This window comes from Ursus arctos, unplaced genomic scaffold (genome assembly GCF_023065955.2).
Source record: "Ursus arctos isolate Adak ecotype North America unplaced genomic scaffold, UrsArc2.0 scaffold_9, whole genome shotgun sequence".
Taxonomy (NCBI): Eukaryota; Metazoa; Chordata; class Mammalia; order Carnivora; family Ursidae; genus Ursus; species Ursus arctos.
In genome coordinates this window covers 2440336-2466414 of record NW_026623111.1, presented here as the reverse complement: position 1 = coordinate 2466414, position 26079 = coordinate 2440336, and the positions used below count along the sequence as shown (strand labels likewise).

The 26079-nt window shown below is 65.7% G+C and overlaps 1 protein-coding gene across 4 annotated transcripts; it reads right to left on the bottom strand.

Moving 5' to 3' along the window:
* Positions 1-290: 290 nt before the first annotated feature.
* DOK7 (docking protein 7) lies at positions 291-22644 on the bottom strand. 4 transcript variants are annotated; one of them, XM_044379394.3, is made up of 8 exons: positions 22538-22638; positions 22421-22466; positions 21938-22087; positions 15346-15576; positions 14035-14235; positions 4979-5098; positions 3220-3339; positions 291-2274 (listed from the first exon to the last, which is right to left on the bottom strand). In XM_044379394.3, the coding sequence occupies exons 1-8, from the start codon at positions 22589-22591 to the stop codon at positions 1550-1552; spliced, it is 1647 nt and encodes a 548-aa protein (XP_044235329.2). In that variant the 5' UTR covers positions 22592-22638; the 3' UTR covers positions 291-1549. The 4 variants fall into 4 exon arrangements, with proteins under 4 accessions (XP_044235329.2, XP_044235328.1, XP_026341840.1 ...); XM_044379393.3 differs by having other exon boundaries at positions 22562-22635; XM_026486055.3 differs by lacking the exon at positions 21938-22087 and having other exon boundaries at positions 22538-22644.
* Positions 22645-26079: the final 3435 nt, after the last annotated feature.

Below are 26079 nucleotides of genomic sequence, written 5' to 3'. Positions count from 1 at the left end.
CGTGCGACAACGCCGTGCACGACGCACATGCGTGCACACGCGTGCACACACACGCATGTGCACGTGCACACACACACACACAGGCCCCGTGGGCTGTTGGGAGCTGCCTCTCCATTTTCGGGCCTCGGTGCATTTGGGCTTAAGGCAGACTACACAGGCAGGGCCTCATGCTGCCCCTTGGGGGGGCTGAGCCCCCAGATCTCGGAGACAAAGGCCCCGCGAGGGCCCGGGTGGGAGGTGAAGAGGCTGGCAAATGGAAAAGGACAAGACGATAAAAAAAGAGTATTTTATTTCAGTCTAAGAATGTATTACAAACAGTGTCAGATTTTAAAAATGTCAGAGAGCAACAAAGGTCTTCAGCCGACAGTAAAGGTACAAAGCAAAATCTTTACAGATGAGCCGTCTGGCCCCCGGCGGGGGGCTGATTCCAGACCGCGCAGGACCACGCCAGCCCACGTCCAGAACCGCATGGGCACGGGCCCCGCCTCTCGCGGGTGCACGAAACTGCAGGACGAATGTACAAAACCAGGCAAGGCAGCCGCACCCCATGCAGGCGAGCGGGCAGACCACGGAGGGCGCGGAAGCTGCTCTGCCCCTGGGCCGCCCACGTGCCCTCCAGGTGCAAATGAACGGGCCCTCGGCGCCCCGGCCTCCTCTGGTCCCAGCCACTGGCCTCGGGCTTAGCCAGGAGGGTGGCCGGGGGGTGAGCTGTGGCTTCCAGAGCCTTCACAGGGCAAGCTGACCCTGCCGGGCCGGCCAATGGAGGGCCATCACCGCCCTCCTCCCCGCTCCGGGGGGCCGCAGCCGGGCCCTCCCTGCCCACCCGCGGCCCGAGAGCCTGCAGGTTCAAGAACAGGCTGGTGGGCGAGCCACAGAGGTCCGCGAGTCAGGGGATCCAGACCCACAAGTCCCTGCACCTCGTGAGCCTCAGTCTCCTCCCCTGTAAGATGGGCCGCCTGGCGCTGCCTCATGAGGCATGGGGCAGACAGGCAAGGCTCGTCCTGCACGCCCCGTGCGCACATCTGTCCCGGGAACCCGGGTCTGCAGCTGCGCAGAGGAAGCCAACTCAGCGGACAGCCCCACTGCACACAATGGAGGGGACGGGTCTGAGAGGCATGGCACGGTCGTCCCCCAGTAGGCAGTGGAATAGGATAGGGAGGCGGCCTCGGCCAGCGAGGGGCTCCCAGCCCTCATCACCTCAAGGGCGTGGCACAAGCTGGCTAGGACAGCCCCTGCCTGTGCCCCCAGCACCTGACCCTCAGGCTTTGGGACTCTACAGGCCCCCAGCCTGCCCCCCTCCCCCAGAGCTTCCCGCTTTCCACAACACATTTCTAGCTGCAGGCCGCTGGGGCCTCTCTAAGTCCTGGGGGCCCACACTGCAGGCTCTGTTCCCCAGAGGGCAGGCTCTGAGGGTGTCACCCCTCCCTGCAGGCCCTCCCCACTGTGCCCACAGTCGCTGGCTTCACAGACAGCACAAAGGGCAGCCCCTCCCCTCCTGCCCAGAGGGACAGAACCCAGCGCCCGCAACAGCGGGCCTGGGGTGCAGCTCTCAGGGAGGGGGGTTTACCTTGAGTCCTCCACAGACCGGACAGGACGAAAAGAAAGCTGGAGGAGGCCCAGCGTGGGGGCTGCCTGCCTCCCAGCCCTCGCCAGGGGCCTCGCAGCCCAGGGCCTCCGTCACCTGTCCCTGCCGCCTTGCGCCCAGCCAGCCGGAGGGACACCCTGCGGACATCTGGCCACCCGAGTCCCCAGCCCCACTGTCACTGGGGCCGCCCTGCGCGGCCGGGGTCTGGTCCCTGGGGGCCTGGCGAAGGCTGCGTGGCGTGTCGTAATGGTGCCGCAGGGCCGTGGGCACTTGGTACTCAGCTGTCCCCGGTGGGCAGGCGCACAGGCTGGGCTCGGGCACCCCGGCCGCCGGCGGCAGGCTGAGCAGGGAGCCAAACTCGTCTCCTGCGCGCCACACGTCCAGGCTGCTGCCGGCACAGGACGAGAAGCTGCCCGAGTAGGAAGAGTGGCTGCCCGTGGCAATGCCGCTGTCCGACGAGCTCTGGCGGCCGACCTCCCGCAGCTGTCGTGGCCGCAGCGGCTTGGGGGGCGGCCTTGAGGTGCCTGGCACAGCCTCCCCGGAGGCCTGGGCAGCCACCAGCCCCGGGCCCTCCTGCGATGTGCTGGCCGAAGACGAGGACGGCTCTGGCCATGCCGTGAGCCGGCTGCCGGCGCTGACGTCCGAGTGGCTGGCCTCCGAGGATGAGCTGGACAGGCTGCGGTCATCCCCTGAGACAGAGCGCAGGGTGGTCGGGGGTGTGGATGCTGCTCTGGGGGCTGGGGCGGGCTCAGGGAGGGCTGGGGGCGACAGCAGCTGAGGGCCGAGGGCCAGCACTGTCCAGGCCCACCCCGCCTCCTCCCAGGCTCCCCCACCACCCGGAGCCTGGTGCGCTTGCCAGCCCAGCCAGGTCAGGCCCTCGTCGAACACCAATCCCTCACCCCTCCAGCCCCCTCTGGAAGCCGTGCCCTCCCCCCCGCCCCCTTGACCGCTGCCCCCTGGGAACCAGATGGGAGTCCCCATAAGGTCGCTGCTCAATGCAAATTGAGTCTCCCCACTTCTGGGGGGGCCGCCGTGCTCCCAGTGCCCCCCATGGGACTGGCAGCGGTCAGAGAGAATGGACAGACCCCGCAGGGCAGCTCCCCTCCCCAACCCCACCCCAGGCAGGGCCCTCGCAGGGCCGCAGCCCCTTCTGTCCATTTTGCAGCAAACTGAGAGTCGAGGGCTGCTCAGGAGGGGCCCTTTCATCTGGACACAAACAGTAAAGCTGGAGCACAAGAGGTCACGTCAAGGCCTTAACCAGGCCACACGGCTACCAGACAGCAAGAATTCACACCAGCCCTCCCGGCTCTCTCCAAGCACCATGGCTCCAGTCAGGGCCGAGGACAGCACTCCGCGTTTGTGGCATCATGCGTGAGGGAACGAATGAGTGAGCAGAGGGGGAGTGAATGAACGAATGAATGACCAGGGGGGGAAGGAATGAATGAATGAACAGAGGGAAAATGAATAAATGAATGAGCGAGCAGAGTGGGGGAAAGAATGAATGAATGAGTGAGCAAGTGAGGGGAATGAATGAGTGAATGAGCGAACAGAGGGGGAATGAACGCACGAACGCACAGGAGCCTGGAGGTCGCCCCCCTCCAGCACCCCTCCTCCGCAGCCGCCAAGGCGCCTACCTCCGCTGCCGGGCCGGACCGCGTGGGCAAGGAGGCTGAGCCGCTTCTCCAGTTTCAGGGCTTCCAGGGCCTCCTGGGCCACCCGCTCCTCCGCAGCGGCAGGTCCCCCGGGGCTCGGATCTGCGGCAGAGAGGACAGTCGGCGGAGACGCAGCCTCGGTCCCCTACCCAGTACCCTCGGCCGCAGGCGGCAGGCCGCCGGGGACATCCCGGTGAGTCCCACACCACTGGGGCCACACGCCTGCTGGGCGTGCCTCGAGGCCACAGCAGGGCCACTGGGCGTGCCTCGAGGCCACAGCAGGGCCACAGGGGACCCCTGGGAGTCCCAGCTCCTCCCCATGCCTGCACCCCAGCCACGGGACACCAATCTCAGGACGCCTGCCCCCTCCAGGTCCCCCGGCCACCAGCCCAGGTCCTGTGCCCCAAAGCCAGCAGGAGAGGCCCACAGTGGGGACGCGGGCGTGTCCTCCTGACCACTTCCTGTCTGGCAGCCGATGGGGCAGCGAGACGCTGGCGCTGAATGGACTCCCTGAGCCCCCTGTCCACATCTGCAAAGTGGGGGTGCAAGGAGAGTGCACCCCAATCGTGGTGGGACCGAGGTGGGAGTGTGCAGCGTCGTGCTCAGGGCAGGGCGGACCTCGGAACTCTCCCCTCTCCCCTCCCGACCGTCTGCGTGAGGCGGCCTGCCTCTCTGGGCCTTGGTGTCCATGTGGGTCCTACGGAGCAAGAGCGAACACAAGAGGACCCCAGAAAGGCTGGACGTGAGGCTGCTGACCCAGCGGAGGCCACATCTCAGGAGAGCCCGATGAGCACAGGGCCTCACCGCAACGCCAGCCAGGCCCGACCACACCCGCCCACCCACGCCGCTGCCCTCACACCTGTCCACACTGTCCTGCCCACACCCTGCTGTCTACATGGCACCTGTGGCTGCAAGGCAGGAGGGTGCCAGCAGAGGGCACTGCCACACCATCCAGCAGAGCCCAGACCACGAAGGCTGGGGCCACAGGAGTCACCAACTCCGTCCCCAGTCCATCCAGCCCTGGGCCTGTGTGGGGCTGTGAAGGTGGGCTGAGGGACTGTGCTGGGAGAGGAGGGACCTGGCCGGTCACTCGCTTCTGTCCTCCCCAGGTGGCCCTGAATGAGCCGCACTGTGGTGCCCTGACCACTTGCCGCGTGAACACAGGCCTTTGTCTCTCCTGCCTGGACAAGTGACAAGCCCCCCCTCACTGGGCCGTGGGGGGTACCGGCGATCCTGGGCACCACCACCCAGTGGGCCTTGGTCAAAGGAGGCTGCGGCGACAGGAACCAGCCTTCGTCCCTCCCGGGCTGTCCCCCAGGGGAGGGCAGACCTTCCTCCAGTGGGAAAAAGGGACCAGGACCTCGGGGGTCCAGCCCTGCTCGCAGCCCCATAGTGCCTGGGGTAGCGTGGCCCCTCCGGCGTCCAGCCCCGTCCTGGCCCAGGGCTCGCAGAGAATGCACCCCAGTCGTGACCAGGGAAGGGGGGGCAAGAGGAGGTGAGCTGGGTGCAGGCTCATGCCCACCCGCCCCCCGCCGGTGAGACCCCACTTATCAGGCAGGCTCACAAGGCAAACCCCAGCCCACAGTCCCAGCCATGTGGGGCAAGGCCCCCACCCCATCTGGCTCAGGTGTCCGCGAGCCCCACACGGGGTCTCTGGCCTCTCGGTGCCCCACCTGGTGCTGCCACAGCGTACGGGTCCCAACCAGAGGCCCCGCCCCCAGGGCCACACTCCCACACGCACCTGGGAGAACCGGCCGCAGCCCAAAGGGGCCTTTGGTTGGGGAGATGCCGCGGACAATGCAGTCGAACAGGAAGCTGATCTGCTCTCCCTCAGCTGACGACAAGAAGAAGACTCCGGCCCCTGCAGACGGAGGACAGACCCTGGTGTCCGCGTGGCCCAGCACCGGTAGGGCGGGACCGCTGCAGGACGGACCCCGGGGCCATCAGGATGCAGAACAAGGGGACCTTGAGCGAACCCATGAGACCGCACACAAGGGGGGGGTTGCAGAGAATGTCCCCTAGCACCCGGATAGGCCTCTGCCTGGCCCTGGTAAACCCCACTCCGTCCTTTAGGCCCACGCATCTCGTCCCAGCAGCCGGGACGCACGCCTGGCCATCCCGGGCCCGTATGCACCAGCTCAGCCCAGGCAATGGTGCTGCGTGCCAGGACGGTGCGGGGAGTGGGCGTCCCGCCCAGCTGGTCCTGGCTCTAACTCGTCGGCCTCCCCTGGCCAGGACGGGATCTGGGGGTGCCTCAGGAGGACGTGGCTGCAAGAGGAGGCCAGTGAGGGTGTCCTGGCTCTCCCAGGTGTCCAGGTTCATCGGAGGGGCAAGGGACAGGCCCGTCTAGAGCAGGGCTCACGTGCCAGGAAGGAGCTGGGGACCTCAATCTCGGGAGGTGCCCTCGGCCCAGGCTCCTGACCCGGGGCTGCTCTGATGCTGAGTGTCTGCGTGAGGTGGGCCTGCCCCACACGAGACGGCCGGTGCTGCTGTGGCCACGACACACCCCGCCCCTTTCACGGGCCCCCTCCTGGGTGTGTTTTCAGGTGAGAAACAGGCCCACGGTGGGAGGTTGGAGGCTGAGGTCTTGCCACGGGGGCCCCCAGCCAGCAGAGGGCAGGCCGCGTGAGTCAGCACAGCCCGGCTGCGCCCCAGGCCCAGCCACCCTCCTGCTGGGACGGAGCCCCGCCAGGGTGAATGAAATCCCTCACCACCCGCCCAGTGAATGGGGACACCAGGCCACGTGGGGCTGGACGTTCGGCTGGCGTCACCACACGAGAATGCCTCCGCGCCCTGCCCTCTGCCCGGCGCCCAAAGAAAGGCATGCTCGCTCCCGAAGGCCAGGTCCCAGGGGCGGACGGGGCGGGAAGGCGAATGCTTCCCAGTTAAGCCTCGGCCGCCGGCCACGGTCACAGCCGGTCTTCCCAGGATCCCAGGGGCTCGGGCCAGGCCCCCACACGGCGCAACGCCACCCCAGGGACTGGGGGGCCGCGGTACCCTCTGGCTGTTGGAGCTCCATCTGTTTAAGGTCCCCTGAAAGCAGGTGACAGGCCTGCTCAGAGATGAGTACGCTGAGGCCCAGAGGGGGCCAGGAGGAACTCAAGCCTGGCCGGCGGGCCACCTCGACACAACCGGCCACCGCAGAGCTTCCAGCCAGACGGATGGGCCTCAGAGCTGGGGCTTGCGGGCTGCGAGCTGGTGCCTGGGCCCGGGGCTGAAGGGCAGGCGAGGAGAAGGCCGACCCACAGCGTCCCCGCCCGGCCGCCGCCCCACCCCAACCAGGGGGCCGGCCTGCCAGCTCGCACAAAGGGCCGGGCCTCTAATCCCGAGCTTACAGTCAGCTGGCAGAGGCCGCAGCACAACCAGTCCCCCGACTATAAAAAACCACATTACGAAGGGAGGGGAGCCGACGGCATTCCACCGGGCGTCTGCTGAGCGTCACGCTCCCCAAGACGCATCCATGAGGCCTGGGAAAGCGGCTGCCACCCACGCACGCCAGGGAGCTGACCGCAGAGGTTCCTTGGGGACGGCACATGGCTCCGAGGGCCGGGCTGCCCGAGCCTCGAGGCGAGGCCTCCGGGACACAGCTTGCTGACTGCCGGCAGGCCCTCTGCGGGCTGCCCTCCCCCACCCCAGGCTTTGGGGACCCCGGGAGCTCCCTAAGCATGGGCAACAGGAGGTGGCCACTCCCGTCCCTCAACACCCCTCGGCCACCTGTAATGTCACTTCACCTATCGAGACTCCACTCACCTGACATCACTGTCCCTGACCCCTGAGCCCTGATGGTTCACTCGGGGCCGCTTGGAAGGAGCACCCCCCCCCCCGGGTCACACCTGTGATCCTTCACCTGGCATGTGCCCTCATCTGCACGCTGTCCTGGCCGCCAGGCCCCACGTCCTACAGGCAGGGACCACTTCTGAACCATTGGGACCCCAGAGTCTCACCCAGGGCCACTGCCCACGGGACCCCAGCACTCAGTGGTGGAAAGAGGGAAGCAGAAGCGAGTGGACCTTTCCTACGAAAGTGACCTTTGAAGTGTCTGCTTGCTTGTTGGCAGGGAGGAGGCAGCGCCTGGCCCACTGTGCCACGCGGTCACTGTCCCATCCTGGTCCACAAGGCCCCAGCCCCAGGCAGGGTCCGTGCCTGAGGCCATCCTGGGCCTCCCAGCCAGGCCACCCACCAAAGCCACTGCCTGGGTGACCCGTCCGCCACACGGAGCAGTTCCCTGACCCACAGAATCACAAGCGAGGAAACAGCCGCCAAGTTCCGGGGTGCTTCTGGCTCTGTGATCACGGACACGGGGAGACAGGGATGGGGAGAGAGCGAGTGTGCTGAGCGGGAAGCCGGCGGCCCGCCCGGGCTGACGGCCACCTTCGGCTCTGGGCAGACGCTGCGGGTTCTCCGGGGGCCGCAGGCAAACATCACCAGCTCTACAAAGGCAATTAGTCCTTAGGACGGCATCTCCAATGCCAAGGCTGTTGCACCCCGTGGAGAGTCCCCAGCCCCGAGAAAGAAACGCTCTTCCATTCAAATGTGCAATTTGCCCAGTTCCATGGGTGGATTCCTGTTCCGAGTTAGTCCAGATAACCTCCAGTGTCCTGAGCTCTGCACGTGCTTGGTGTCCCGGCTCCATGGAGACGAAAAGCACACAGTGAAGTCCTACTGGGGAGAGAGCGCCTGAAAACATTTGGGGGACTTCCATGCAAAGAAGGTTCTAGAAAGCTCTGCCCAACAGGCAGCACCAACCAGCCTGGTGTTAGACTTTCCCTCAGAATGCAGCTGACCAGGACCCTTGGGTATCATTTTGCACAGGGCTCTCTAACACAGGCCAACATCTACTGATCAGAATTTCATTTCTCTCTGCACTGACTGCGAGAGGAAGGACCGAAGTTCAACGAAACACGTTCATTCAAAATCAGGTTTTAAATTTCCCCCGATGGACTCACCCCCCAGGAAGACTGATTGAAAAGAAAACAAAAACAACAGAACACAACAGCGGCTGGTGGGAACGTGGGGAAACCGGAACCCGGTGCGCTGGGAGGGGTCACCGTGGAAAACAGCGTGGAGGGTCCTCAAAACATGACCGCAGAAGCGCCCGACGACCCAGCGGGCCCACGTCTGGTGTGCAGCCGAAGGAACTGAGAGCAGGCACGGAACAGACGCCTGCAACCCCGCGTTCATGCAGTGTCCCCTGACGGAGGGACGGATAAACGAATGTGGGCCATCCGTCCACACAAGGGAATGCAGTTCGGAGGAGGACGGACATCCTGACTCCAGCCACCTCGCGGACGAACCCGGGTGACACTGCGCTCCATGCAACGGGCCAGCCACGGAGGGACAGGGACCCTGGGATCCCACTTCCATGAGCGCCGTACAGGAGCGCAATCCTAGACACGGAAGGTAGGTGGTGGGTGTCGGGGGCCGGGGAGGGGACATGTGGGCTGGAGTCCACTGGGGACAGAGTGTCAGCTGGGCAAGACGGAGGGTGGGGACGGCTGCACGACACTGAACGCACTTAATGCCTCTGAGCCATACTCCCGAGAGCGGTTCAAACGGTAAATTCGACGCATGTGTATTTCGCCAGAGTAAACACAAGGCCAACCATCCCCGCAGCCTCCCACGGGCACCACGGCACGACGCAGGCCGCGCTGGGCAGAGCGCAGGAACGCTGATGGGGAGCCCCGGCCCTGGGCTCCAACCCCGACAAGGCCTGCACCCCCTCTCCATCTCCCTGCGACACGGGGCTCCCTGCAAGGCCCAGCTGAGCCCCCTCCTTGGTGACCCACCTTCCTCTCGGGTGGCTGTGCTACCCTCGCCTGACGGCCACACCAGGCACCTGGGTGCTACACACTCAGGGAGAGGCTCCTCGGGGCAGGCCTGCAATCTTACTTTTCTCCGCATCTCCCTGAGTGCCAGCCGACAGCTGTGAATGGGACTCTGTGCCCGAGGACTGAATGTCTAGTGTTCGGAGATGGGGGAGGAGGCTACCCCCCCAGGAGGCCACACTGCCCATCCCCAAGGGCAGGGGGACACGGCGCCTTCCCCTTGGGCCTTTCTGCCCAGGAGCAAAGCCCCCCAAGGGGGAAGCCCGGGTCGTCATGCTGGACACTTGGGGCACCCAGGACCGGCCTGGGGCGCCAACCCCTAGTGAGCTTCAAGGGGCTGACGGGTTCCAGGCTCCCTCCCACCCCCGGAATGGAAAATTCCCAGCAGAAGGGTGGAATCGACCACAAACTGTCTGCAGTGTGACCAGTGGTCTGGACCCAGAGAGCAGACTGCCTCTCCTCGTAGGAACCTGTAACTGTCCCCAGCAAATGACCCCAATTCATAACTGTCCCTCAACGTGCTGCCAAGGGGAAGGGAGCCAGGAGCCAGGACTTTGCATGGGCTGGACGCCTCCCTGTGGGCAAAGCACTGGAGCAGGCCCGGCACAGGGCAGGGGCTCCATTCTCCCGGGACCCTCACCCCAGCAAGTGCTCCTCCTTCTTCCCACCCACCCCAGGCTGGCCCTCCCTCTCTCCCCATTTCAACTCCCACGTCGTTAACATTCCTGCGATCCCGGGTGACCCCCTCGCCCACCCACATGTGCTGCTGCCTCAGCCTCAGACCACATCCAGAGGTTTCTCACAGCCCGCGGCGTGGCCCCCCACCTCAATCCCTCCTGCACCCTGGGGCCAAAGTTATCACCCTACACAGATCTGTGGGTGGCACTCCTCTGCTCAAACACCTTCGATGGCTCCCTGCTACTCTGGGAAGACAGTGCAAACTCTGGTCCAGCTTCCTGGGCCTCTGTAACCTGGCACTGCTTCCTCCTTCTCCAACCTCGCCTCTGCCACCACCACCTAGCAGGGTTCCTGCACACACTGTGCGGTCACCTGTCCATCCTGGGGTCAGAGATCAGGGCTTCAGACAGCTCTGTCAAGACCGCCCAGCACGCAGACCACAACGTCCACCCACCAGTGGACTTAGCAGAGCTGGACAATGCAAATGTTTTAAATAAGCAGCAAGAGAGCTCCTCCTGGTTTACAGCTTCACGCTTACACGCTTAAAAAAATCATTCAAAACAAAACTGAATTGCAATAAAAAAATTTTTTAAATGCATTTGTAAAAAAAAAAAAAAAGTCATTTAGAAATGCCCACCGTGTCCCAAGGAGCCGGGCACAGCGGTGGAGGAGGGGTCGGCACAGAGGCCGGCACGCAGGACGTGGGGGGACGTTTCTGAGGGCCACTATCCACGACGTGTCCCTGCCAGAGGCTCGGGACCTTTCTGCCACCTGCTGAATTCCTCTGCATCTGAGGACCTTGATCCCTTGCAAATGCAGCTGGCTCACGTGGATGTGGAAATGCCCTTGAAATGCCCTTGACAGGAGGACCCATCAATGCAAGGGATGGAGACCTCCTCTGGGCCCCCTCCTAGAAGCTTCCATTCACCCTTCGGCTCAGCTCATACACCCCTCCCCAAGGCCTGCCCTCCCTGGGCTCTGGGCAGTCCCCCCTTCTCCCATCCTCTGCTCCTGCCCCGAAGCCCTAGCCACACACAGTGGGCCGCCACCAACCCAGAGACAGAATCAGGCCACCCTGGGAGACCCTGGACTCCTGGCCAACAAGCCCACTCCCATCTGACTCTGGACCGGCCACTGTCTGCATGGAGGCACAGAGAGGAAATGCCCACCTGGGAGGCACCGAGAGCCACACCACCTGGCCTGGCCCTAAGAGGCCTCCGCCCAACAGCCCCGGTCATACCCACCCTGACGCCCCCCCACACCCATCAGAGCACTGAGCGCTCTGCCTCGCCCCCCAGGGCCTGACCCCACCTCCACACCCTTCAGGGCACTCGGGGTGGGCAAAGGGGGCCGGGGACATGTTCCTGTTCTCTGGAGAGTTGTCTGTGGCCAACGGCCAAGGGGGTGTGGTTCTGGGGGACACAGGGGCCTGGCTGGGACTGTACCGGGGGAGGGAGGGGATGCTAATTCCTTATACCCAGACCTGCCAGGGCCTTCCGATGACTCCAACCCAGCTCTCTGTCCTCCAGATTAAACGTGCCCAGGGCCACAGGCCCACCAAGATCCAAATTCTAAAACATCACAGTTAAGGTGACCCATGCCGTGGACTGAATGATGGTCCCCAAAGTGTAGGTCACACCCCAAACCTGGGACTGTGACCTTACTTGAAACAATGGTCTTTAATCAAGTGAGATGAGATGAGGTGGTCCTGGGTTATCGGCCGGCCCTAAATCCCACGACTGGCGTCCCACAGAGAAGACACGCGGAGACGGCCGTGTGAAGAGACGAGCCGTGGCCACAAGGCCGTAGCGCGGGGGGCCACCCGGGGCCGGAAGAGGCAGGCAGGAGCCTCCGGAGGGAGCCCGGCTCTGCCCACACCTCAACTTTGCACACGACTGTGAAGGAATCCGTGGTTCTAAGGCCCCAGTTTGTGGTCGTTCGCTACGGCAGCCCCAAGGTCCTGACGTCCCTGCCGGCATGCCTAAGTCCTGAGCGGCGGCGGTCCCCCGCGACGGTCTAACACCCAGCCTGTGTGGGCAGAGCCCTGGCAAACTCGCCCCCGAAGAACAGAGCTCGGCGGGATGGGCCGCAGTGCCCCCGCTGTTCTTCCACGCTGGCCGACCGGGCGGCCTTGGTCAGCGGCCCCTGACAGCTCGGCGCTCCGGGATGCCGAACCCCGATCAGCATCCCGCCACGGGGCCGGGCACCCCCCTCCAGCCCCGCAGGCCCGGCTTGCACGGGAGCGGCCGCGGGACGGCCCCCCCAGGGCTCCGCCTGGGCTCCTGGCAGCCCCGGGAAGTCACAGCTGCCCAAGTTCCAGCCTCTGCCGCCCTCCCAGCAGCCTCGGCCCGACGCCCGCGATTGTTCACGGGCAGGAAAGAGCCCACCCACGCCGAGGCGGAATTTTAAACTGGAGGCTCCATTACATCACGTCCGGCAAATATGAGGGTCTCTGAGGAAACGGGTCGTCCTGACTGGCCTCCCTCAGGACACACGGTGGCACCACCCCCAGGAGGTCTGCACCCCATTCTCCCTCTTCCAGGACCCCCATGTGGAGGAGAGCTGGTGGGGGGAGGGCTGCCCCGGACCCAGTGCCCGGTGGCCCAGCTCCGACCACCCACACGGCTGGGTGCCCTCCCCCTCCACTGCTCTGGACCCCAGAGTGCTGCCCCCCCCCCAGAATGTGCCAGAACAAGATGCCCTGGGGCACATCCGGCAGGGAGACCTCCAGCTGGTATCTCACCCCCCCCCCCACGGCAGCCCAGAGCAGGTGCCCCACAGCTGTGCTCAGACTCGCACTCAGAAACCCCAGGGCCTGGCTTGCCCACCGACGGCTCGGGGGGCCACGCCCAAACCGCCCCACCCCACAAACCCACTGAACCGCGCTACCCCACGCCCTCGGCCTGCCTTTGCATCTTCAAACACTTCCCCTCCCCCAAGCCCAGGACCCCGCCCATCAGAAATTAAGGTCTGGCTGCCTTGGGCAGGCACCTCACCTGCCCGTCTCTCTCTTACATCCTCGGAGGCAGGGCCTCGCCAGCGGCCCCACAGGCCTGGCTCCCACCACGAGACCCGCTGCCACGTGGCCCGTAGGCCTCCCACCCTGCCCATCCTTTGCAGAAGGAGGGGCCCAGCCCACCAGCATGAACACGTCCTCCAGCACAGTCCCTCCGCCGGGGAGATCTGGGCAGGACCAAGGTCCCGGAGCCCCGTGGACCCACCTAAACCTGGCCGTACGGAGCATGGGCCAGACCCTGCGATAGGCCCCTTGCTGCGGGGGGAGACTGCCTGTGAGGGATTAGCCCCCCTATACGGAGGGGGGACAGGAGGAGAGGTTGCCAGCCACTCAGAGCCTCCAGGTCCCCCCCACACAAGGAAGGAGGCCACGATCCCCGTCTGGCAGGGATCCCAGGCTGAACTGAGATGGCTGTGCAAGCTCCCACCCGGACTCCACTCTCCAACCCAGCGCACTGGCTGAGGTCATCCCGACCACGGGACAGGTCACCAGGAGGCCACCGGGCCACGCGGCCAGCCCTGGGCAGCCAGCGCTGGTGGGCCTGGGCTCCTCGGGAGAGAGGAGAGAGAAGAGGGCTCGTGCCCCTGAAGCCACTGCCGGCCCGGACATGTGCACACGGCCACGCTTGGAGAGCAGTGCACGGGGCGTCAGCACATCCTGTCCCCGCAGCCGGAGGAGCTCTCGGCTCTAGGAGGACCCCGGCCTGCGTTCAGCTCACCGGCACACTTCCGCTAACGCTCTCCTCCCCTGGGCGCCACCACAGCCCCCAGCGTGAGGGGCGTTGGCACTTGGCCCTCGTCTGCACCTCAGGGCAGCTCTCCGCCTGCCCCGCCCCTGGGCGTGGGGGCCCGAGGACCACGGGAGTCGGTATGGCCACGAGGAATCCTTGGTCCACATATGTGTTCTCGGCACATCCTCGATAAACATGCACATTCTTTTTTCCCTTTTTCTCTTTTTCATTAAGTCGGAACATGAATGGCTCTGGGGCTCTGTGACTTCAGACACAGGGCCAAGCACTGTGACGGGCAGGCCTCACCCGGGCTCCGGGCGCCCCGTGGGTGGGCTGCGTGCCCCTCCTCCCACCCTCAGCGCCCTGGGTTGGACAGAGGCAGCAGGGGTCTGGCCTCAGCTGAGCACCAGGTTTGGAGCCTGCACGCCCTCGAGATGCCAGCGAGGGCAGCGCACAGTGGGGTGGGAGGCTCCAAGCCACGGGTTTCGGGGGGAACCGAGCGTGGGAGCAGCCTGAGGCCCAGGGCGCCCACGGCCCCGCATACTTACAGTACCCACACCTGGTCCCGCCTTCAAAGATGAATCCGTTGGGCACGGCTCCGTAGCGTCGGAGGTCGGACAGCTTCCACTGCCCCATGACGGCCGGGGGGACATCCCTGGCCACCACAAGGACGTCATTGCAGAGGTGAAGGGTGGCGGGGCCGCTCTCCAGCTTGGTGCCTGGCGCCACAGTCACGTGGAACCTGTGCACTGGGGGTGGGGGAGGGGCGAGAGGGCATCACCAAGAGCAGAGGCCCCGGGGCGGGGGGGCAGCTCCGGGGTGTCAGCGCCAGAGGCAGGGCTGACCCCCACCCCGGCCCGGGCAGCACGCCCCAGCCCACGGGGGCTGCACTCCCCACTCCGAGGCACCAGACACTACCCTGGTTCACAGGCACCCTCCCTGTCCTAACAAGGCCGACTTGACCTCGGCGAGCCCCTGGGAAGCCCCCAGCTCAGGCACGAAACACTCCGCGGTGAGGCCAGTGATACTGTCATGATTTTTTTAAACAAAAACTAATGCGAAAGTCTGTGATGAACGAAGTATCAAATTGTTGAATTAAAACAAGGCTGGTCAGGGTTGGGTGGGTCAGGAAAGAAGGAGAAGGTAGGGCGGGCGCAGAGCCAAGGGGAAGGCAGGGAGGGCTCAGGACAGGCTAAATTTCGGTATTTTGCTCATCACAGACTGTGCATTTGATCCTGAGGGTTTTAAAGACTGTGTTAAAATGTCATTGATCTTGACGGCTGTGTTTCTTGGCATCTGACATGAGGCCCTCACTGGGGACCAGGCTCTTCTTCCCCAGCTCACTGGGGCCCCCACCTCTGCACCCTGCCCGGCCACCCGCAGAGCTGCACTGGCCTCCCTCGCCTCCCTCGCCTCCCTGGCTCAGGCACAGAAGCCACCACACCCCTGGTGGGCAACGCGGTGGGACCGAGGCTCTGCAGCCTCGCCCCCGCAGAAGCCCCAGCTGTGGGCTTGGGAGGACAGGCTGGGGAGCAAAGGGCGGCACTTAGGAAGGTCACTGTGCTCTGACGGAGCCCCCTCGGGGTAATGGCCGTAGTTGTAACTAACAGAATCGAGTCAGGGAGCTCGGAGGCCCCGCGGCCCCAGTTGCTCCCGGAATCCCCTCACGGGGCCCGAGCGCCTCTGGGCAGCACGGCGTCCTCCCAGACCGCGTGCCCAAAGCACAGCGTCCAACGGGGAATGTGCTCGGCAAACACGTCTCCTTCGTGCCCTGGAGTCACGTCACGGCTCTGGCAGCCTGTGGGTGAGGGTCCCACGGGACATTTAAGGACGGGGTCTGTCGCCCTGGCCTCACTCACCCTCGCCGAGCGCATAGCGGATCCGGGCGTCCCAGGCGCACATGGCCTCGCGGCTATCGAAGCCCAGCATGACGGCCTGGGACAGGCAGATGATGGCCAGCGTGTGGGCCAGGCCCTCGTAGGGCAAGCCGGGCTCCAGGCCACAGATGTCCTCCAGCATCAGGCTGCTGCGTTCCCGGAGGCCCTTGGCTCGCTCCGCCTTGTCCTTGTAGGCCAGCATCAGCAGACAGTCTGCGGGACGCCGGGCAAGACACGCGGTACAGGCGGTCAGCAGCACTGACACCGCCCCCCAGGCCCCGGTACCCCCTGCAGAGGCCGCAGCACGCCTGGAGAGTCCCGGGCTTGGGGTGTGACCCCGGCCAAGCCACCAGCCGCTCTGGGGCAACATCTCCTCGCACACAAACGGCGTCTCCCGCCCTGCGCGGCACACAGGTCCCATGGGCAGCAGCCAGCCCAGAACACTCCACAGCCAGGCCTGCCCACCTGACTCTGGCCCCATCCCCCACCCCTGCATCCGCCCTGCCCCAGGCCCTGCGGCCCCCGCAGGCCACTCTCAGGGGCTGCAGGGCCTCTAGGAGCCATGGCAGGTGGCCTGTGGGGACAGGCGGAGAGCTGGCCGCGGCCTCGAGCCCTCTTCCTGCTGCACACAGACCCACCGGGCCTCCTGGATCCCTCGTTCTCCAGGGTGTGGGCTCTAGCCCTAGGGGGGAGCCACTGGGCCTTAGGTCTCACTGCCGGCCCCCATGCCGGCCCACCCCCAAGACCAGCGGGACTGTCCCTTCCCCCACGGCAGGTGACATGCCTCTGCCCTGGAGTTCCCGTCTTCCCTCAACATCACAGTCACTGTCCCTGTTGTCCCAACGGAATCCCAATGGGACCACGAGGCAGAGCCCACAGTGGCCCTTAGCCCCGGGCACAGCCCCAAGGCCCTCCACCTGCACCGCCCCGGGCACACCTTGGCCGGTCAGATGGCGCCTGTCCCTCCTACAAGCCTGCCTCGCCGTCCCCCCACCCGCCCAGGCCCTGCCATCGCCCATCTCCTTAGCGTCTGAAATGCTTTTATCAGAAACACGCACAGATGTTCCCATTTTGAGGGGGAAAAGCCCAGAGCCCACAGAAACCCACGCGCTCCTCTGAGCCTTCCCGAGTGTTCGCTGCTCCCAAGAGCGGCCCGGAAAGAGGCTGCGGGTTTAGACAACTCCCTTTGGAAATTCCAGGCCGGGCCAGCAAGGAATTAGTCACACAGGCTGCAGAGGGCCAGGGTCACGATGGAGACGGCACCCACCTCTGTCACCAGCGGCCTTCGAGCACAGAAAGCACTGCAGGAAGGGCCCCCCCCCACAGGACAGGGAGCCTCCGCGGACTGCAGGATGGCCGGCCTCAGCTGGCGGCTCCTGGGATGGCCACCTGCGCGCCCCTAGACACAGCGACCACCACTGCCCCTCCTCTCTCTCTCCACAGGCTCCGGGATACCCCGCAGCGGGTTTTCTGTGCAGAAGTCGGTCCTCGTCTATTTGCCGTCTCCAGCCCCACAAACCCTGAAAGCGGGCTCTTGCGGGCAGGCCCGTCCGCTCACACGCAGGGAGGGCGTGAAGCCATCTATCAAATGAAAGCCCATTCCTTTAGCTGTGGCCTCACCCGCCCAGCAGAGTGAGACCATCACCTCCTCGTTCTAGGAGTTACGCTCTCAGGAATAGAGCCACAAGCAGGGTCAACACAGCTTTCTGTGAAGGGCCAGACAGGAACTCTGGCTTCACGGACAACGCGGCATCCGCCACGGAGACCTAACTCTGAAAGCAGCGGAGCGCCATGTGAGTAAACGGCTACGCTCCGGTGACACCTCACTACGGAAACCGGCCTTGGGCCAGCCTGGGCTCAGGGCGGTGCTTTGCCAAGTCCTGGTCTACAGCAGTTTGCCAGCAACGCCAGGGTGCCCCACGCCTCCCTGATGCCTGCGGCGGCCGGGCGGGCGCCCACCTCAGACGTGCACACTCGCGAGGCTGGTGGGGGCCACACGCGGTGAGAACTGGTGTTGCGCCCTCCTTCCACACCTGCTCCGTTTGAGGGGCAGCCCGCAGCCCCCTCTGTGCGGAGATGAGAAAGCGCCAGCACCCTCGCCCATCTGCAGCGGGCCGAACGGGCCCCCGGGAGGTATGCCTACGTCCCGACCCCACACCTGCAAGCACAACCTCATGTGGAGAAAGGGTTTCTGCAGATGTCATCAGGTTAAGGATGTCACAGTGAGGTCATCGCGGATTATCCCGGCGAGCCCTAGCCCAACGGTGCGGGTGCTACAGGAGACAGACCAGAAGGCAACGCACGGGGAAGGACAGCCCCAGAGTGACACGGCTGCAAGCCCCACAGCACCTGAGCCACCAGGAGCTGGAAAAGGCCCTGCAGACACCGAGTTTGGATATCCCGCCCCTGGGACAGGGAGAGGGCAGATCTCTGCAGCCCCAGGAGACTCACACACCCCCAAGTCACTGCTCACGTTTCTAGATTGGAACCAAACAGGCTGAGGGACGCGGCTGTGACACGCTCCCACCTTCTGCCCCGGGGGGAGCTAACCCGGGTCACCGCCTGGTTTCGGCTCGGGCAGCTGGCATCCACCCCACGCTCAGTGCCCCCAAGCCCCAGCAGCACGGGTGGGAGAGGGGTGGTGGGGAGGGGGCCAAGTTGGGTGCAGCACGTGTGGGGCCCCGGAGGGCTCTGGGACTGCAGCTGCTCCCACCCCTCTCCCCTCTACGTCACCTGGGGCAGTAAATGGATCCTATTTTTAAAACCCCTTCCCTGGGAGTGCTATTTCCCACAAAGCGGCTGCACCAGCAGGCATCAGAAGAATGGGAGTTCTCAGGCCACAGCCCGAGACAGAGCAGGGAGCCCAGGAGAGACCGCAGCAGCCCCTACAGCACCCCTGCACACACACGGGGCCAGCAGGCCGGAGCCCGCCCCCGCTGGACAGCTCAGCCCCCCTAGGGCCCCGCCTGTCCCAGGAAGCCCAGCAAGACCGGTCCCTTGGTGAGGTCTCCCGGTCGGCAGCTCAGGAAGCACACCGGGCCACCCCACTCCAGCAGCCTCTGTCGGGCTCCTGCCCCTGCGGCTGCGTGGGCCCCGCTCACGGCAGGAGATCTGAAGGGGGCGGCCAGGCTGCACCGGGGCTCCAGGGGCAGGACACGGACTGTCCACAGGGCCCGGAGGGGGTCTGGGCGGGGGCAGCTGGCAGCCCGGGGCCGGGGGGCGGTGCTCATGGTGGTAATGAGGTAAAGCAAAGCAGCGAGGACTGGCACGTGCACACACAGGCAGACACACGGACACACACACACTGAGCAACAAGCACGCACACACGTATGCCTACCCGCCCATCCGCACACACACATTTACACACTCCACCTCGCTCCGTGGCTGCTGAGCCCCTCCAAGGGCACGGGTGCCACGCGGGAGACTGGCTGACCCCATTCAAACCCCATGTCCACGACCGACGACCCAGGCCCAGCCTGCCTTCCGTCTGAGGAATGGACACCACCCAGCTAGCCCAGGCCAGCTGCTAACACAGCCCTGGCCCCCCGCAAACGGTACCCTGCCAGCAAGCACACAGCGGCCTACCCGGGGCCCCAGCCCCTCGCCCCTAAGACCACGCTGCCCTCCAGCGACCGTACCCTGCCGTGAGTGAGGGCGGGATCCAGGACCCGTCAGCCCTGCATGAGGTCCTGCTCTCTGAAAGACCCCCTGCTGGGATCCCTCAGAACCCACCCACGCCTCCCACTCTGAAGCCCTTGGTCGGGGTCATTCTGGTCAGCAGCCAGGGGACCCAAGGGACAGAGCCCAGGCCCCCCAGAGCTGACACCCGGGAGGGGAGGTGGTCAAAGGATGCTGCTACAGGAAGTGAGGGGATGACAGCGGCTGCAGGGGCCTGAGCGCGGGGCTGAGACCCTCCCAGACGACACAACAAAGAGGACTCCCAAGTGACACCAGAAGCCAGTGTGGCAGCCCCGCAGGGATCAGTGCTGTGCTGGAGGGAACAGCCAGAGCAAAGGCCCAGAGGCAGGAACCCAAGGGCCTGCGGGCAGGAGAGGGAGGGGGAGAGTAGTGGAGGGTGCCTGTCTGGTCAGGAGCCCTGGTGAGCCTGGGGTGACAGCAGAGGCTGGTCAGGCAAGAGGAGATGTTGGCCTAGGCTGGGCCAGGCTCTGCAGTAACCATGGCAACAGCGGGAGGGGAGCCCTCCCCACAGGACATCTCCGTGGCAGATGTGGCCGAGGGAAGGAAGCGCTGGCTGGACTGGGGGGCAGGGGGCGCCCGGGGAGGGGGCCGCAGGGGCGGGGCTTGGGCCGGTCCCTCCTGGACACGTGAGCTGCAGAAGCCCATCGGGCACCACGCACGCGGGCGCTGGACACAGGCGTCTGCAGATGTAAAAATAACTGTGGGGTCATGAGCCCACAGAGGTGCTAACAGCCAGGGGCTGAGAGCCTGGGGGAGGGTGGGCTGGGGAGAAGCACACGTCCGGCCTCCGGGCCAGGGGAGAAGCCGGGGCAGGAGGGAGACGGAGGTCCACACCCACGCGGACGCAGCAGGAGGAACGGCTGCAGTCAGTCCTCCCATCACAGTGACCTTGACGCAGTGCCTTCAGCTGAGCCGCTAGAGCCCCAGGGGACCCTGCTGGGGGCGGGGCTGCTAACCAGGCCGAAGCCAGGGGGCCCGGCATCGAGTGCGGGCCCGGCCCGTTCAGGATCCGACTCAGGAAGGAGGCAAGATCCCAGCGTTCACGGGGGGGCGTGTGCAGGGCTGTGCGGCGCTCGAGGGCGGGCCACCGTGAGAGCACGGGCTGTGGGGGCTCAGCCCTCCGCCCACGAGGCCCCGTCCACCCTCAGCAGGTCCCATGGCTGGAGCCCAGCCAAGACTGGTACAGGACACAGAGCGCGTGTGGGCAACCCCGAGATCGGAGCCTGGCGCTCCAACTCCCAGTCCTGAGCTCCGGGGCTTCAGGGAGCCCAGGCCCCCTTCTTCGAGGTCTCCACGGGGACAGAAAGGCTGGCCCCACTCACACTCTGTCCTCGGGCTGCCTGCCCAGCTGGGACTGAGACATCACGCCCATTCCCGGGACACAGACCCTCCCCCCAACCACCACGCAGTGCCGGCCCTCTTGGAATGCAGCCGCCTTAGAGAAGCCGCTGACAGCCCGCTCCCGGGTGAGTCTGCAAGACCCCAGGTGTTGCTGAAAGTAGCTGGGCTCACAGCCCCCACCAGGCTGCCTGCGGTGGTGATGCGGGTCCCTGCCCCCAGGACTGGGGGCAGGGGTGGAGGGAGACTCTGAGTCCAGGGACGAGAGGCGGTAGGTGCAGGCGGGGGCCTACATGCATTGCCCTGCATCCCCTCCCACCATCCACGTTCTCATGCAAGGCCCTGCCTAGAGTGTCCACCCCTCTCTCCTCCAACAATCCCCCTCAAACCCAGTCCCAGTTCCGGTGCCGGAGGCTTCCCTCCCCAGGCTCCTTCGGTGCTCTCCACACCGGGCCTGCCTGTTCTACTGCTCCTGCACACACGGGAAGGCCCAGGAAAGGCTCCATGACCACCGAGGCCTACAGACCCAGATTCTGGATGCGGGGGACCCCTGCAAACTCCCGGCAGTGCAGAAAGGCCCCCCTCCGCAGGCAGCTGCTCTCCGGGGTCCAGCAGGGAGCTCGCCTCTCAGGCAGCCCTCTCTGATAGGGAGGTAACATCCACCGCCCAGGTCCACAGAGGGACAAAGACCACCTCTGGGCTGCTCTTCAGGCGGGCATCTGCCCCAAGAGCCTCCCTGGAGGCCCACACAGGCCCCGCTCACCCCCGTCCACCAAGCAACAGCCCAGGCTGCACCCAGCCCTGCCTCCAGCCAAAGCTGTCAGAGCCTCCTCCGTGCCACCAGGGCCCTGGCCCTGCTGCCCCCGCCTTGGCCTGGCCGGGGCCTCTGCGTTCCCACCTTCTAGGGGCCGCTCGGTCTCCCCAGCCCCTACACCTTGTCGACCAGGCTTCCCCTGGACAAGGGCCCCCGGGGCACCAGGTGCAGGGTCTGGGCGTGAAGAACTGACGGGGTGAGTAAGCAGTCCAGGGAATCTGGGCCCCCTTGGAGGGGGAAGCTGAGGCCCGAGCACGAAGCGTGTCCATGACCACAAGTAAGCCCTTGGGTGGCAACTGTGAGCAGGCTCGGCACGGGGAACCAGGGAACCCGGGAGAGGGGGCAGGGAGGGCGTCCCCCACCCAAACCTTCCTGGGAAATGACAGACACCCCAGGGGCCCCGGAAGACATTCTGGCAGCCCCACACGTGTGAGGCAGTATGCACTCACACCCCCAGCACCCCACACAGACCCCGGGGTGCCTGGGCCTGTGCCAGGACACCTGTTTCCTGGAACAGCTGCAGGCCCGCGGCTCTGAGCCTCCCAAACGCACGAGAACGGCTCACGGAGGCCAAATGCTCACGTCGGGGCTCGCGGCCGGCCTCCTCCCAAGCTGGGGGTGCTGGCCCAGGTGAGGGGGGCTGGGTAGTGCCAGTCCGTCCTCCCCACCCCAACACAACCTGGCCTTGTCTCTTCTCAGACACAGAAGCACCACTGTTCCTACCTGGTGGCCTAGCCTCTGCTCCCCCTGGGGAAGGAGGGAGGGCCACCTGGGTCCACACCGCCTGGAGGGTCCCATCGGATTCGGATGCAGGGGCACCACTCAATCCCCCCAGGCGCACAAGGGTGGCACCTCCCGGGGTGCTCCTGCCGCCTGTTGGGGGAGGGGGAACAGCACAGCTGCACTTGAGCTTCTGACCCCAACCCCACCCCCCACCCCACCTCGCTGCCCCTCCCGTCCCTCCGGCCTCAGTCTGCCTTCCGGGGAAGGCGGGGGTGCGGGAGGGTCCCGGCATCGGTGTCGGGGCGCCGGGGGCTCCCGGCAGGAGCAGGCCGAGGCGGCGCTCTCCGCTCTCCGGTTACCGCCCGGCCGGCGCCGCCGGCTATTTCGGGCGAGCTGGCCGCGCTCCGGGCGGCCCGGGCTCCGGAGGCCGCGGCGCCCGCCGCCCGCCCGCCCGCCCGCGCCCCGCGCCCCGCGCCCGCTCACCTGCCACCGGCGACGGCTTGCGCAGCACCAGCCACCTAGTCTTCCACTGCGGGGACAGAGGGAGCGTAAGCGGCCGCCGCGCCCCGCGCCCGCCCCGCGCCCGCCGCGCGCCCCGACCTTCTTGCCGTCCCGCAGCTTGACCTGGCCCTCCACCAGCGCCGCCTCGGTCATCTTCTGTCATGGTTCCCGCGGCGCCCGCCGCCCCGCGGCCGCGCAGCCCAGGGTCACTTTCAAAATAGCTCGGGGAGGGCGCTGCGCCGCGGGCCGGCGGGGGGCGGGGGCGGGGGCGGGGCGCGGGCGGGGCACCTGGGGCCACCTGAGTCCGCCGCCGGGCGCTCAGACGGCGCGCCCCGGGCCCCGCGGGGTGGGGGCGCTTCTCATCCCGAAGTAAAGGAAACAACCTGACCGCTCGGCGACGTGTTCAAAGTGCGTCTTCAACCGACCTGGCTTCACCCTCTGGCACCTGCCCGTCCCACCATCCCAGGGCTGTCCCCAGACACGCTGACCACCCCCTGACCCCGGAAGACCCTGGCCAGGACGCTGCCTCACCTCCCAGCCCTTTCCTCTGCAGGGTAGTGGAGAGGGAGTCCATTCAAGTCCCCCTGCAGCATGGATCCCAGTGCAGGTTGCTGTGGGGGAGGGGGGTGGGACAGGACCCCCTGTGCATGTACCACAGGCCCCAGGTCTCTGTATCTGGTCTCCCCGACACCGGCTAAGAGCCATCCCGCCTGGTGAGGTGCTGTGCTGCTCTTCGAAAGGCCCACCGGGAGCCCCCTTCACAGCAGGAGGTGGGGGGCTCTGAGCTTCTGGATTTTTCCTCCCCCACCCTGTAGAGCGAGTCCAGCTGCCCCTGGTTCTTCCAGAGCCCAGGTTTGAGGGGACCTGGTTTGGGGGACCTGGCAGGTGTACCCCTTGGACATCTGCCCCCATCTCCAAGATGGCTTCCAACCCCATGCCTTCAGAGCATCCAACAAGATAAGGGGACAGCAGCCAAGGTGGGGGCCAGTACCCTAGAAGCGCAGTGTGCCCTACTCAACATTCCCAGCCTCGAGGGGCTTATGTCCTGGCAGGGAGAGGAGGGAAAGTGAGCTGTTCTAGTAACTCAAACCTGCACAGCGGGAAGGCTGACGTCTGCGGGGCTTGAATGCGAGTCTTCACCCCGTCCAGGCCCTTCGGACGTAATGCTCAGAGCGGTGGCAGCAGGGAGGGCAGGGGTCTCGCCACCGGGACCGATCGACCGATGGCAGCCGAGCTGCAGCAGATGGGGGAGCAGCGGGGGCAGGCAGAACCCTGGTTCGGAGTCCCCACGCAGGAGCCACCACGCTGGGTGCGAAGGCCAGGCTCGCCCCCTTTGGGCGCACCCTTCCCGTGGTCCCTGGGAATCTGACAGGGTGGGTCCCCAGTGGGCCACGGGCTTGGATACGGCGCCACGGCCACGTCTTGCTGGGGCCTAACGCGGAGCAGGGCCACAGCAGGCCCAAAGCAGCTCTGTCTCCCCCACCCCCCCAACTGCCCCACCCCCACATCACCTGTGCAGCCACCAGCTGCCTCGTGCAGAGCACTTGCCTGGCCACAGAGCCCCATTCATGCCCCTGCACGGCTCAGGCCTCCAGGGGCTGGCGCGGGAGGGACAGCCGGCCCGGAGACGGATGGCGGCTGGGGGCTGTGGCCAGAGACACATCCGCCGCCCCGGGTGCCTGGCACTCAGTCATCCCTGCAGGGAGGGGCAGTGCCCTGCCGCATTCCCCAGCGCTGGCCCTGACCCAGACTCCTGCCACGCCTGGCAGCTGCACCTGCTCCCGCACTGGCCCCAGAAAATGTGGCCGGGGCTCGGACAGACAGCTCCCCTCCCCCCACCAGGCCGCTGAAAGGCGGGGAGAGCTTCCTGCCTGGCTCCTACCCCTGACTTCGGGCCTCTCTGCTCCTCAGCTCCTGCTGTGGCCGAATGTCTGTGTCCCCCCAGGTTCATGTGCTGCGATCAACCCCCAGAGGGATGGAGTTGGGAGGTGGGGCCCTGGGACATGATTAGATCGTGAGGGCGGAGGCCCCGGGACCCAGTGACAGATGATTCAATTGATGATCTTTCAACCGTAGGACGGCGGGGAAGCGACGCGCACACAGTACTAACTGTGTGCAGATTTTGACCTTGCTCCTCCCCGGCGGCGATCTGCGGCGCGTTCCCTGGGATGCTGGCAGCTCCTGGCGAGCACTCGGTTGGCGACCACAGCCTGCACCCTCACGACTGTTCCAGTTCTCACCTTCAGCGAGACCCATGAGATGGTCGAAGCTTCATTATAAAATAGGCTTCGTGCTAGACAATTCTGCCGCCTGGAGGCTATCGTGAGTGTCCGGCGCCCGTGGCCGGCAGGCCTGGCCGGGCTCCGAGGTTCGGTTGTTTCGGTGCGTTAATGCATCTGGACTCATGGTATTTTTAATGTAACCTCATCGAGAGCCGAGGAGGGTGGGTAGTGCCCGTCCCATGTCCTCGTAAGAAGAGACACGAGTGATGTGCTCTCCGCCACATGAGCACCCCCAAAAGGTGGCCGTCCGCTGCCAGGAAGCGACCACGCTGGCACCCTGATCTCAGACTTCTGGCCTCCAGGCCTGTAAGAAACAAAGTCTGTTTCTCAGCCCCCCAGCCTCCGGTACGCCGTTCAAGCAGCCCAGCGGCACGAAGAGTTTCCCCAGCTGTTACGGCCAGAGCTGCTGGTGGCAAGTGGCAGAAAGGACTCTGGCCACTGAAGCAGGAAGAAATTTGCTGGAAGCACGTCAGGCCTCTAGTCGAACCCAGGGGAGGCCGGGGAGCCAGCAGGAGCTGTGGGAGGCAGGGCACTAGGGAAGCACGGCCACGCTGCTGAGACCGGATGCCACGCCGGCCCCGCACCACCGCACAGCTGGACTCGGCAGCCACGGGACACAGCTGGCACCTTCCAAGCAGCCCACGGCCATGAATGACAGCTGCACCCCTGACCACACAGCCAGGGGTGCCGCTGCTGGACATCACAGCCAGGGACACCGCCACTGCTACCAGAGTCTGTGGCCACGGGGCACCGCGGTCCCATCAGTGGCTCTGCAGCCACAGCACCTGCCACCAGACACCCCACCTGCCATTTACCACCTGGTGAACTTGAACCATCATGTGACTTTCTCGTCTTAGTTTCCTCTTCTTGCCTCATTACGATGATGGACCCCCCCCCCATGTAAGACCATGTGTGTGGGGGTCTCTGAAAATGACCCTGGGTCACAAACACAGGGATGATGGGGACCTGGGACGGCTGCCTCATCTTGGGCTTCCAGGTGCTCAGTGCGGCTGGGGAAAAACACGTACCACCTGCCCAAGGCAAACACTGTGCCCCGCGTCCCCCCACCCCACTCACTCACTCACATTTCATGGCACCCCTCAGCTGGGGGGCTGCAGGACGGAGGTCCGGCCAGTGGAGCGTGGGCAGAAGGGATGAGCGCCACTCCCAGGCCCAGCCGAGGGCGCCCGGCACCAGCCCCCACATACGTCGCACAGTCTGCGTCGTGCGCCCCGCACACTCACGGCTGAAGCTAACCCTCCACGCGGCTACGCGGCTGTATCTGGAGGTGGGGTCTTTAAGGAGGCGCGCAAGGCTAAGTGAGGTCACGAGGGTGGGTCCTGATCCCACAGGACTTCG

What these genes read in the sequence shown, in the direction of transcription:
- DOK7 (XM_044379394.3), bottom strand. Translation starts at nt 22,591, where the DNA reads ATGACCGAGGCGGCGCTGGTGGAGGGCCAGGTCAAGCTGCGGGACGGC. An exon ending in CAAGCCGTCGCCGGTGGCAG is followed by an intron (nt 22,088 to 22,420) that starts GTGAGCGGGCGC and finishes CTCCCCCAACAG; the next exon opens with GCGGCAGGAGCACCCCGGGA. An exon ending in CCGCTATGCGCTCGGCGAGG is followed by an intron (nt 14,236 to 15,345) that starts GTGAGTGAGGCC and finishes CCCCACCCCCAG; the next exon opens with TGCACAGGTTCCACGTGACT.